At 40.8% G+C, this 12,764-nt stretch overlaps 1 protein-coding gene across 1 annotated transcript in view; it reads left to right on the plus strand.

The window, feature by feature from the left end:
- Positions 1-6,009: 6,009 nt before the first annotated feature.
- LOC106848022 (multidrug resistance-associated protein 1-like) overlaps positions 6,010-12,764 on the plus strand; it is an 82,059-nt gene continuing 75,304 nt past the window's right edge. The window contains exons 1-2 of the mRNA XM_014867647.3: positions 6,010-6,251; positions 11,859-11,920. Of these exons, the coding sequence (XP_014723133.2) occupies positions 6,180-6,251; positions 11,859-11,920 (134 nt within the window). The 5' untranslated portion in view covers positions 6,010-6,179. The remainder of the gene's footprint in view (positions 6,252-11,858; positions 11,921-12,764) is intronic.

The following is a 12,764-nucleotide window of genomic DNA, read 5'->3' on the forward strand; positions in this document are numbered from 1 at the left end:
GAGTTGTCTATCTGAATTCTCTTTTAACTCATTGAGTTTTATAATAATGGCAGTTTTGAAATCATCGTCATTTAGGTTATAGATTTCATTGTCTTTGGGATTGTTTTCTGGGTGCTTATCATTTTCCTTCTGTGCTGGAGATTTAATATATTTTTTCATACTGCTTAATGGCGTGGATTTGTGCCTCTGCATAGAGATAGAGTTTAGTCGCTGCTTCCACTTGTTGTGACTGGTGTGGGGGGGCAGCTGTTTAGACTGCACCAACTAGGAACCCTGTCAGCTGTTACTGACTGGACCTGGACCCCTCCTTGTAGTCACAGTTGTCCTGTGGGTCCCTCGTCGATTGTGGGGGCAATCGCAAAGGGGCCTCAGGCTGCTGGTGCCTACTGTTGCACCTCACTTACACGCGCTCTCTTCTTGTGGTCTGCAGCGGTGTTGTGGGCTTTCCCAGCAGCCAGGAGCAGGATCACCCATAATCGCTGCTTTGTCCCTAACGGAGCCCACAAGATCACACTTGTCCACTATAGGTCCCAGCAGAGCTATGGGTATCTTCTGCAGACTGTCGTTAGCTCACCTAGCTGTGCTACTTTTGCCCCAGGGCCTTCCTGCCTTGCGATTGCCAGTCGGGACCTCTCCACTAGTGCTGAGCAGAGGCTTTTGCTGAGGCTGCTGTAGGAATCTGGAGTTCCCCCCTGGCTACATAGCCGTTTCACTGGAGCTCCACTCTGCCCCACTCCACTCTCACGGGATCTCTGGGAGCCCTTTGCCTCCTCTGGGACATGGCCAGAGTCTGTGGGCCTGGCGGTGCTTGTAAGCTGCTGCCTTGTGGGGAATTCTGCTCTAGGGAGCTTCCTGGTTTTCCGAATGCTGGGCAGGGCCTCCCTGCTAATGGCGAGCAGAGGCTTTCCCTGCCGGAGAGGGGTGGGACCCCAGAGCCTCGCCCTGGGCTGCAGAGCTGGGTGCTGGAGCTCCAACCGTGTCCCCAAGCACGTCTATGGGAAGTCTGGGCACCCCCTGCACCGACCAGTGTGCCAGAGACCGTGAGCCCAGTAGCAGCTTGTGGTCTGGTGCCATGCCAGGGAATCCACCTGCCAGGAGCTTCCCTTTCTTCTGGATTCTGAGTGGGGCCTCCCTGCTAATGGCGAGTGGAGGCCTTCCCTGCCAGTGGGTGCAGGACCCTGGGGATTCCCCCTCGGCTTAGGTGTAATCGCGGGGGGCTTGGGTAGGGCTGTTGTCACCTGTTTCCACAGTCGCTCCGCTGGTGAGTGCACACTCCTGCCCTTGGTGTGTGGCAAGTCTATGGGGGAGTCTGCTGGAAGAGAGTCTCCTGCAGGAACTAGGCTGTCCGGGGGTCGGGGGTTGGGGGTCAGAGAGTTTTCACCTATTTCCACCTCCTCCCTGGGGGAAGTCCGTCCACCTTCCATTGTATAGTAGCACGAGACTCTTAGGCGTCTTGAGATGCTATCTGGATATCCTTTGTTAATCGGTGAATGTCCAATTACTTGTGGATTCAACGGGGGAGAGAGAAAGAAGACCGCTCACTCTGCCATCTTGGTCCTGCCCCCAATATCTAGTCTTTTTACTTGTCTTTCTCACTATGTTGCTATTTGCACCATTGGTGCGAAAGCAATGATGGGTAAAGCTATTGGTTCCTTAGAATGAATGAATGCAGTGACACCAAGTACTGATAGTCATGTCACTGTATTCTTTACCATTGTGCATACACAGTAAATTAAAATGTTTCTGTGTGTGTGTGTGTACTGATATTATTAAATCTTGACCCTGAGTATGTCTTTTTAATATTTTGTGTGATGAAATGGGAAGTACACGCAAAACATTTTTGCTTCATGACAAAGTATGATAGTCACCTTGGGAAAAAACACTTGTCTAACTCTTTGAGTTGCAAGCTGAATTATCCACTATTGCATGGAACGCTGCTTTTACATGAAAGAATGACTGAAGACAAACTATCATTATTCAGACTTGGATATCTGTCAGACATTTGCTCAAGAGTAAGTAAAGTGATTTTGTCATTTCAAGGAATACAACTGACAGTGTTTATTACCAATGAAAGATTCAAGCTTTTTAGAGAAAATTGTATTTTTAGAATACTGGGATCTACCACCATGAGCTTCACAGCTGCTTAACACTTAAAGAATTTTCTGATGAAATTGGTGGCGATATTAATAAATATGTTTTTTATGTTAAATAATGATATGTATCAACATTTGGAAAATACTCATAACTCAGAGAAGGCATACATTCCAAGTAACCAATTCATGAGTTTACAAAATCATTCAACGAAAAAAGATTCATTCAAAATGCAAGGTAGCCCAATGACTTTTAATGCAACAAAGTACAAAAGGTTTACTGATATGGTTTCAGGTTCCACATTGGAACTAACTTTCAAGAAATTAGCAGAACTGTGGGGTTAGGTCAAATACAACTATCTAGAATTACCTGAAAAGTAGCAAATTAATCCACCTTTTCCAACTACATATGTGTGTGAAGCCGATTTTCTTCATCTACCTCAATGAAAACCGTATATTGTAACAGATGGAATGGAGAAGCAGGTTTAAGAATCCAGCTGTGTTCTACTAAGCCAGACATTAAAATGTAAAATAATGCCAATCGTCTCAAAGAAAATTTTGTCCTTTAAGTTTAGCTATTTTTCTTAAATAATCTAGCATTTATGAAAACGTAATGGGTTTATTATTGTTATTTTTCAATAATAAGAATTTTAAAATAAAAATTTTAATTTCTAATGTGGTAAATATCAATAGAGCTACTCGACATAAACAAAAGTTATTTGGGTACTCAGTAACTTTGAAGGACGTAAAGGAATCCTGAGTCCAAAAAAATGAGAAGGCTTGATCAAAGAGAAATGCACACCTCAGTCCTTGAAGAGAGAGATTTCTCACAGCACTATGTGACCAGGTAAGTAATACGCATCAGCGTAATTTATGCAATATTTACCACATGCCCTTACTGTTCTAAATGTTTTACTTATTACATGATCGAATCATGTAATCCTTACAACAAACCTGTGAGGAAGGCACTACTGTTCTATTTTATAGATGGGAAAGTGAGCTCTGAGATGTTAATGACTGGCTGGTAAATAATGGTGCCAGATTTAAACCCAAAGTGTTACCTTAGGGTCTATGTGCTTAGTCACATTCAAGTTCCTGGAAATTGTGGTCTTTGCATAGAACAAAGCACCGTGCAGCAGTCACCAACAATGGGTGAGTGTTGTGCAACCTTACATGGGTAGATGCTCTACAAATAATGTAAAGTTACAAAACACAGAGGAAGGAAGGGAATTGTGTTGCAATGACTACAGGAAAATACCAATTGTACAAATTTTTAATACACATAAAACAGCACCATATAGTTTTCCAGGATAAAGAAGTATCTTAATAAATGTATACCCACAACCAGAAGGTCCTGCAACTAAGATATACAACTGTGTACGGGGGGGTTTGGGGAGATAAAGCAGGAAATAAATAAATAAATAAATGTATAGAAGTTAGATTGAAAAGATACCTATTTGTTACTCTAGATAAGTGACTTATGGTGGGGAAAAATGGACTGGAAAATAAATCAATGGGAAAACATAATAAAATAAAGTAAGAATGGTCCTTCACAAAATGATGATAGTATGCCATGAATTGAATAGTATTGTTAATTCAATTTTTAATACCAAGGTTAACAAGAACAATGAAAATAGCATCTATTCCATCCCCCACCGCCATAAAGATACAGCCTGAAATCATCTCAAAGAAAAGAATTTTCCCCTCTCTGCCATGGTGACAACCCTACGTCCAGATAACTATGGGAAACAGGCAGCTCGCTCTTTCAGCCTTACTTCTCATCAGACTCATAGAGTCTGACCTCGATCTATGAGGCTCTTCTCAGCAAGAAAGGGTGAGCTGCAGAAGCTGCAGGCTTGTAAAGCAGAACAGAATCCATGGATACATATAAACCCTCACAATGAATCTTTCCAGCAACCTAAAAAATTGAATATTGCAACATAAAATATGCTCCACGCATCACTAAATCCATAAGCCCTTTTATTCTACTTCGCCATGATTTTCTTTTTCCTGGAAAAGGAAATGTTTATTTCATATTTCAGCTAGCATGAGAATTCAGTGAGTCAGAAAGCTAACTTTGTGATAAGGTTTTGCTTATGTCAAGGTCATTTTATTTTATATCTTCCTTTCCCTAGGCAAATCTGAACATTTCACTGAGTTTTCCTCAACTAAGCATTGAAGCAATGGAAACTGTAATTTCTTTCTTTAAAAACCTTCATGCCTTCCCTCCCAGTAGCACAGTCTTATTTTGTACCTCCTTCAGGATGGAGAAACTTCACATTAAAATGTAATTTTGTAGGGCTCCAAGAGATTTTTCCCTCAATCCCTTTGGGTGGGGGCACCATCACTCCAATTTCCCAACACTAGAGAGCCAGCCCTCTCTAACTCTTACTCAGTTGCCTTCATGATTCCTCTCTCCTCCCACCAGTCGAGGAGCTGGGTGTCTTTTTAGAACTGAGTATTTGTAGAAATCTGCCTGCTTCCAGTTGCTAGAACCAACCTTTCCTGAGGGGATTGCTTCCAAGAGGAGGAAGGAAGGCAAAGGTTGAGTTTAGAGCCTGAGCTATTTTTAGGCCTTTCTTCTTCCTGGCTTCCTCCTCTATGCCATAGGTTCAAACTTCCTTCTTTCCTTGTAACTATATCCGAAAAACCAAGGACTATGTCTACAAGAAGACCTAGCCTTTTCTTCATGGAATCCAGAGTGACTAGTTCAAAAGTGCAGATGGGGAGAGGGCCCCTCAGGCTGAGGCTGCTGAATAGGACATGGTCCCCAAACTGGTATGTGAGCTTGAGGAAAGTTCTAGAAGACATGAGACAGAGTTTCTAACTCCTGAGCTGTGACCTCAATTCTTCAAAGATACATTTTAAAGTGAAATCCACAACTTTCTCTTTGCATAGGGCCAGACAAATATGGTTTAAAGAGAGGAAGCAAGCCAAATAAATTGTGTTCTAAATATTTTCCAGTACTTAAATTCCATGAGGTAACATTTGGTCTAATCCTTATGTAGAAGTTGTCTGATTCCTCAGTTTGACCCTTCCTATGGGCAGGCCAAAACTTCCCCAGGTATCATCTTTCAGTTTCTTTCTCCAGCAAGCTGGCCTTCTCTTGTCCTAAATCCTCAATTCTTCCATCTACCACTAACATTAATTTCAAGAAGCAAACAGAATTTTCCTTGGTCTTGAAACTTAACACCCATCCTTGTAAAATTATCACATTGCCTTATCCTTATTCTTGTTATTCAAAACTCCTAAAATTATTCCCTTTTCTGTTGCTTCAGGTTCTAAGTAGATTGAAACAAAATATTTCATCAGACCAATGACACATCTCATGGATCAGCAGATCTTCAAAGTGACGTTGCACACACCAGTACTTCTTTATACAATGTTCACGAGTCACCAATATTTATTAAAAGTCAAAAGGCCATCCTTAATGTTCATATTCCCCTTTATATGTCATGTATCTTATTTAGTTATTTGCTAATGCTAGTTACTATGAAGTTTTTCATTTATTATATTGCTTTATAGTGAATTTGAAGAGTAAAATTTAGATTCCATATACTGTTAGGGTTTTCTAATACTAAGGGAAGTATTTCATTAGCCTCTGATTTCAAAGCCATTGCAATAAAATTCTGCTCTGTAAAATTATACCGACACCTGTTGTCCTTAGTTTTCTGTAGGAGAGAACTGTAACATTCTGTCCGCAATTATATAAATCTCATCCTAGGGAGCAAAGAGCTTTGTGCGTCTATCATAAAGGGACACAGATTTTCTAACAGAGCAGCCCTGGAAATTGAAGAGTTGAGAACTACTGAGTCAAGCGCAAGCTGCCCCAAAAGGCAGGGATCCTCAGACTCTAAATAAGGTCCCTCCTCTTCTCCTTCCTCCCCTTCCTCCATATCCCTCCTTCCCTCCCCCGCCCGGGGCGCTCGCGGGAAGGGCCAGCTGAGGGCAGGGTGACAGCTGACTCAGCCAGGGCTGAGTGCGCGCGTCGTCCCACCTTCCAGGCGCGGGACAGACAGTTCACTGCTAAGAGAGGTGACAGCCGCGGCACCTCTCTCCGCCTCACTTCTCCTGGCGCCCGCGAGGACCATGTTTTCCATCCTGCGGAGGTGGGGCGCCAGCAGCTCCTATCAGCGGGTCCCCGGGGGGCCCGAGGCGCAGGTAAAGCTCATTGGTCCTGGGGGGAGAGGCGGGGCGGTCTTCTCGCCGCTCTGGGCGGGGAAAGGGAAGCGGGGAGAGCTGACTGTTCGTTCAGACCCTGAACCTTGAACTGATGTCTTAGATCCTTGTTTAATAGTAATCATACACGCACTCGCGCGGGCGCGCGTGCACACACACTAGATCGTGAGAGCTGAGATTAGTCCCCAGGATGGTGTGAAACCTACGCCATCACTCATCGCTGTCTCAGTCAAGGTGGCTCCTGGAGCAGAGAAAGAGGCTTTTTTGTTTGAAGGGATAAGTAACTCCCCCGTAAACAGAAACAAACATTTGAGAAAAGAATGAATGGACCTGACAACCAGTGCTTGAGCCCCTTAAAACCGCAGGAGAGATGCAGGATAAATAATACTCTGTTAACTGACGTGGGATTGGGACACCGAAGTCTGGGGCAAATCCAAAAACTGCAGACACTTAACCGCGCCTTGCTCTGGCCCCCTGCTGTATCACATGCTTCTTCCACAATAGGAGTCACGTGCTAAGGCAGTAGTACAGGGAAATGAGCGCTCAGCTGTGTAGTAGGATCATTTCTCTAACAAAAGTTCCATTTGTTTTCCTTCTCATCACTACACAAGACGAGCTTAAAAATAGCTCTGACCATTAGTAGTTCTGTAATTCTAAAAAAGACAAAAAGAAGAATTTCAGAGTCTGGGGACTTTGTTCTAACCATAGGTTTTGTTAGTAACTCCAAGTGTCACATAATACGAAAGCTATTCTTCTGATCACATAAAATGAAACTGTAAATTTCTTTAAAAGTGAGTCAAATTATATGTAATACACTCTTTTAAAAGTCTTTAAAATACAGATGCTGAGTAAGTTCCTGGAAACTGTGAATGAGCTCCATCAAGACAACACACTTTTTTTACTTTGCAGTAGAGAAGGCAGACGTTGTCATGCAAACTGGTTTAACAAGATTAGTGTAACTGCCGAAGTGGCCAACGGCAGTCAATTACAAGCTTTTGGGGAGAGAAATGATAAAACTTAGACAATTTCCTTACTCAAAATTTCAATCAGCTCTTCCTCTAGGATTCCAACAATGTTTATTACCTTGACTGTTATTCAACCTAGATAGCTTCATGGACCAGGAATCCATTTAGACAGGACTGAAAATATTCTTTTTAACTGCATTTTCTATTTGTTACTTCTATGATGCCAAATTTTAAAAAATTGATGGCTTCAAAGCATATAGAAAAACTTGTATGATGACATTTCATTGCTAAATCTATATTTTTGACATGATAGATCTCAGATAAAAGTCCCCATCTAATTTATAAGCTAAGAGCATGACTTTCAGGTTGAGTTTCTTGGGCTGGTGTGGTGACTGTGAATATAGTGCTTCTAAATATTTTTTGTTGGGAGTGATTATCATCCATCCATTCATTCATTTATTCATCCAAAACATGAGCTAGGCCCTGGCTAAAACTGGAAATACAAAGACAAATCAAATATAGTTTCTGTCCTCCAGAGGAACTAAGTCTAGTAGGACAGAAGCACCTGTCAGCAAATGATAAGACAGTTGGGTACACAGGGGCCAGCTCTGTGGCCGAGTGGTTAAGTTCACGCGTTCCGCTGTGGGGGCCCAGGGTTCGGATCCTGGGCGCGGACATGGCACTGCTCGTCAGGCCACGTTGAGGCGGCGTCCCACATAGCACAACTAAGAAGGACCTGCAACTAAGATATATAAGATATACAACTGTGTACGGGGGGGGTTTGGGGAGATAAAGCAGAAAAAAAAAAAAAAAGATTGGCAACAGTTGTTAGCCCAGGTGCCAATCTAAAAAAAAAAGACAGTTGGGTACAGAGGAGGGTAAATTCAGTGAGGGCCCACCTGAAGGAGTCCTTAAATCCCCCCTGAGGAATATGTGGAGATTGCTCTGTTAACACAGAACAAGAATCTGAGCCTTGGAGGCTGGGGTGGGAGGAGAGGAATTGCCCAAGGCAGTAAATCCAGAATAGGACTGAAGCAGGAGGAGGAGTTAGCCTGAAGTGGAGTAGAAGGAAGTGGGCAGGGGAAAGATCTCTCTGAGGAGCAGCAGACAGCATGTAGCAGAGTTGAGAGTGTGGAATTATGACTGGAAGATAGAATGAACTAACTGGATTAGATCCAGTCTCTCATACCTTTTTTTTTCATGCCCAGAGCCCCAGTGCATGATTATATATCCTAGTTGTAGGTCCTTCTAGTTCTTCTGTGTGAGCTGCCAGCACAGCATGGCAACTGACAGATGAGTGGTGTGATTCTGTGGCCAGGAAACGAACCCAGCCTGCCAAAACGGTGAGAGCACCAAACTGTAACCATTAGGCCATTAGGGCTGGCTCTCTCCTATACTTCTTAGCTGGAGGATCTTGGGCAAGTTTCTTAAACTCTAGGTCTTAGTTTCCTCATCTGCAAAATGAAGATGACATGATCGTACTGCAAAGATATGTTATACTTAACGAGGCAATACGCTTCATACAGAATCTGGCAAATAATAAGTGATTAAGAAACATAAGATCTTTTTGATTTCTAAATGTTTTCCCTTCTCCATGACCTTGTACTTTTATTTTCCCATAACTTCCTCCACTATTCTCGGAACTCTCCCTGAATACTCACAAAGGAAGCCCCTGAAGTTAGAGGTTATGAGCTACTGTTAAATGTAGCAGTTACACGAACTGTATCTTCACGAGGCTGCATCTCAAGGTTGATCCCAAGGAAGACTGAGAGCAATACACTTTACTAAATCTTGGCCCCTGGCTATGCTGTAGTCCCATGGTCTAAATACTGCCTGCTCTTCCACCATAATTCAGAAATAACCAGTGAAAATTGCTCTTAAGTTAGCAATGTTAGGATATTTACAGGATGCCTACTATATGCCCAAGATAAGTACAGTAGAGAATAAAATGGCTTAGAAAACAAAGGCCTGTAGTGGGCTTCGGGAGACAAGGGAAGTGAGAAACTCATTTGGAGTCAATTAGGTCTGCAGACTAGTAGTACTGTCAGACTGAGAATAGCTACTTTGGAAGGATTGAGGGATTAATGGAGAAGATGGAAGTAAATTAGAATGCTGAAAGATACTCTCAGAATTATCATGTTCTGTTTGTCTGCGTAGTTGTTGCTTTACAGCAATATATAAATAATGAACTCAGCAAGACCTATGCTATGAATTCAGTAATTACTTATTTGCTGAGAAGTTATTTATACATTCTTGGTGCTTGGTAAGGACAAATTACCTTCTCCAGATTTTTTACCTTCCTGCTATTCCTTCTGGGAGATATGACGCTTGGAATTTGCTGTGATAAATGCATGTAAGATGCTTGGCCCACATCTAAGAAGGCTATTTACCAGAGGACTCAAAGGGCCTCATATGAGATGCTTTCACGTGGAAAATGAACAGAGAGGGAATGTTAAGTCAAATCCTGAGTTCTTAGTCTGCCAAAGTAACCCTCTCTAGCAGCTCTGCAAGACTTAGGCCCTGAAAACACCATTTTTATTTAGCTCTCGATTCTCTGGGTCAGCTGGATCATGTTCTGCTCTGGGTCAGCTTGGCCTATCTCTGTTGAGTTCTCTTAAACATCTACAATCAGCTGGAGAGTTGGCTGGTGGCTGGATAATCTAGGACTGATTTACTCATACGTCTGGCAGTTTTCAAGCTGTTGCCAGGATGATGGACTGTCGGATGAGCACTGTAGTTCTCTTCCTTGTGGTCTGTTATCCTCCAGGAGGCTAGCTCAGGCTCAGACATATCGTGTCCTCAGGGTTCCAAGCATAACAAGCCTCTTGAAGCTTAGAATCCAAGCTCTCTCAAAGTCACTCCTGTTGCATTCTCACTCTCTCCATCAAAACAAGAAACAACACCAGCCCAGTTTCAAGGGGTGGGAAATAGACTCTACTTTCTGATGGAAAAAGCTGCAACGAACTTGTAGCCATTTGCAGTCTGCCACAGAAATATATGTATTTACCATGTAAATAAGATCCTTTCATTGGTGACAAATCATCAGATTGGCAACTTCCTGTGAAATTTGAATGTATGTAATAAAATGTGTCCTCCAAATTAATTAGAGAGTTTTCAGAACATTTTCCCCAATAACTTGTGCACTTGTTTTCCAAATAATATGTTTGGTAACAATGGTGATGATGATATCATAGTTCACATGTTTGAGTGGTTAGTTTGAGCCAAAGATGTAATAAATGTGTTACATTTGTGATTGCATTTACTTCCTGCAATAAGCATATAAGGAAAACACCATTTTGGTAAATTATATGTATCTTCAATGATTTATAGTATATCATCTTCTTTAACTCAAAGAACAGATCTGAGGTCATGTTTTCTCCTCTATACTTAGGCCATTTTACTACACAGGATGGAATTTTGTTTCACTCATTCCTTCTAGGATCAGAATTTTTAAAAATGTGGTAAACACTTTTTAAGTTTGAATATGAAATCAGAACTGGGTTAGAGAAGATCAATGCAAAAGTTGTTCCATGTGGGACACTTTCTAAGAATGCAATTTAACATGATGATCAGTTTTCTTTTTCTTTTTTTCTTTTTTTTTAAAGATTGGCACCTGAGCTAACAACTGTTGCCAATTTTCTTTTCCTCTTTCTTTTTTTTTGCTTTCTGATTTTTCTCCCCAAATCCCCCCAGTACATAGTTGTATATTTTAGTTGTGGGTCCTTCTAGTTGTGGCATGTGGGACGCCACCTCAGTGTGGCCTGATGAGCGGTGCCATGTCAGCGCCCGGAATCCGAACCAGTGGAACCCTGGGCCACGGAAGTGTGAACTTAACCACGTGGCCACGGGGCTGGCCCCCATCAGTTTTCTTTGTAAAATGCAAAGAGATTAATACTGATTCTAAAAATGTAAAATGATTGCTTCTGAGGCCTTCCCTTTTTAAACTCCTCTTCTTTTGGTTGAACTGACCAGGTCAATGGGAAGAATTTTATGGAAATGTTATAACCTCCCCAAATAATATGTAATTGTGATAAATATGTAATTTATATATTTATACAAAAATGTGTAATTAAACACTTATACAGAAGTAAGAAAACCAAATACCTATTGTAGTCTCTTAGTTTTCTATTTTTCAGAAAATAGACAAACTATATTTAATTTAACAACTAAAATATTTATACATATATATAAGTATAAGCTAAATTATGTATGTATAAATACATGCATATATATTGTCATATAATTGTATTAATTTGGTAAACAACCATTATGTGCTAATAAATTCAAGGAACTATACTATATATATAATATATATATATTATACATAATATAAAGAGAGAGAGGGGGATTTTACAAATGATTTTCCTTTTCTACATGGTTTTTTGCTATGTAAACAGAGTCAGAATGTTGGGAGAAATCTTAAAATTTCTCTAGTCCAACCACTATCTAAGAATATCTTAACTGTATTCTTTAAGGATTATGATATCCACAGAGCTATAACTTAGTAGAATAATTATTCTAAAAATATGTTTCATGTTTACTTTTCCACCTGCTGACAAAGATATTTCAAATGTAAATTAAAGGCATTTCTTCATACACCACTTGTTATATTTTTTCTTTGCAGAAGTGCAGTCCGGAGAAAAGTGCCTCGTTCTTCAGTAAGATGACATATTCCTGGTTTAGCAGGTAGGAATTTTACTAATTTGTCTGTAGCGGACCAGCCTGAGGAAGATTCCAAGGGAAATGACATTTACATGTTTCATCTTTAATCTAAGTATGAATATTTTTACAAAGGGACTTTGTAAAGATTTTTCTCATATTATTTGTTACAGAAGAGTCAGAAGTAATAGCATACTATATAGTTGCACAGATGAGACTACTAAGCTCCATATCATATGGCTGTCCCTTTAAAGGATTTGTATCCCTGTTAGCACTAGGGAGGGGCAGAGGGATGATTATTTTTTTTTAGCATCAAGTATCTGCTACCCACTTTCTATATATCACTGTATTTCATTCCCCCCCGCCCCAAGCCCTATGAGACAGGCATTATAGGTGAGAAAATTGAGGCTCAGGCAGAGGGAGTAACCTGTCCATTGACACCCAGGTAGGAACACACCAACTTGGGGTTAGAAGTGAGTTTCTTTTGAGTCCACGTTTCTCCCTTTTTTCCCCTTTGTAATTCTACTCTTTACTAGGAATGCTTCCATATATACTTATATACACTGCTATTAAAGCACACACAGACACACAAGCATTTTTATAAGATGTATAATGTTGTGTATCTCACAGAATAACTCACACATAAGATGGGCTTTGATACAGGAATTAAATCATATTAAATGAGAAGATTTGATTTTTTCTAATTTTATAAATTCAGAAGCTTTCTTTAAAAATGTGTTTCTTTTCCCCATAACAGAAAGTTTCCAATAATATGAAACTAAATTTATCATTTTAATTTATCATCTTAAATTTATGCCCCTTACTCTATAGTTGGTAGAAACAAAATTGCCCAATTTGATCTATAGATATG

Source organism: Equus asinus, chromosome 18 (assembly GCF_041296235.1).
Source record: "Equus asinus isolate D_3611 breed Donkey chromosome 18, EquAss-T2T_v2, whole genome shotgun sequence".
Classification (NCBI taxonomy): domain Eukaryota; kingdom Metazoa; phylum Chordata; class Mammalia; order Perissodactyla; family Equidae; genus Equus; species Equus asinus.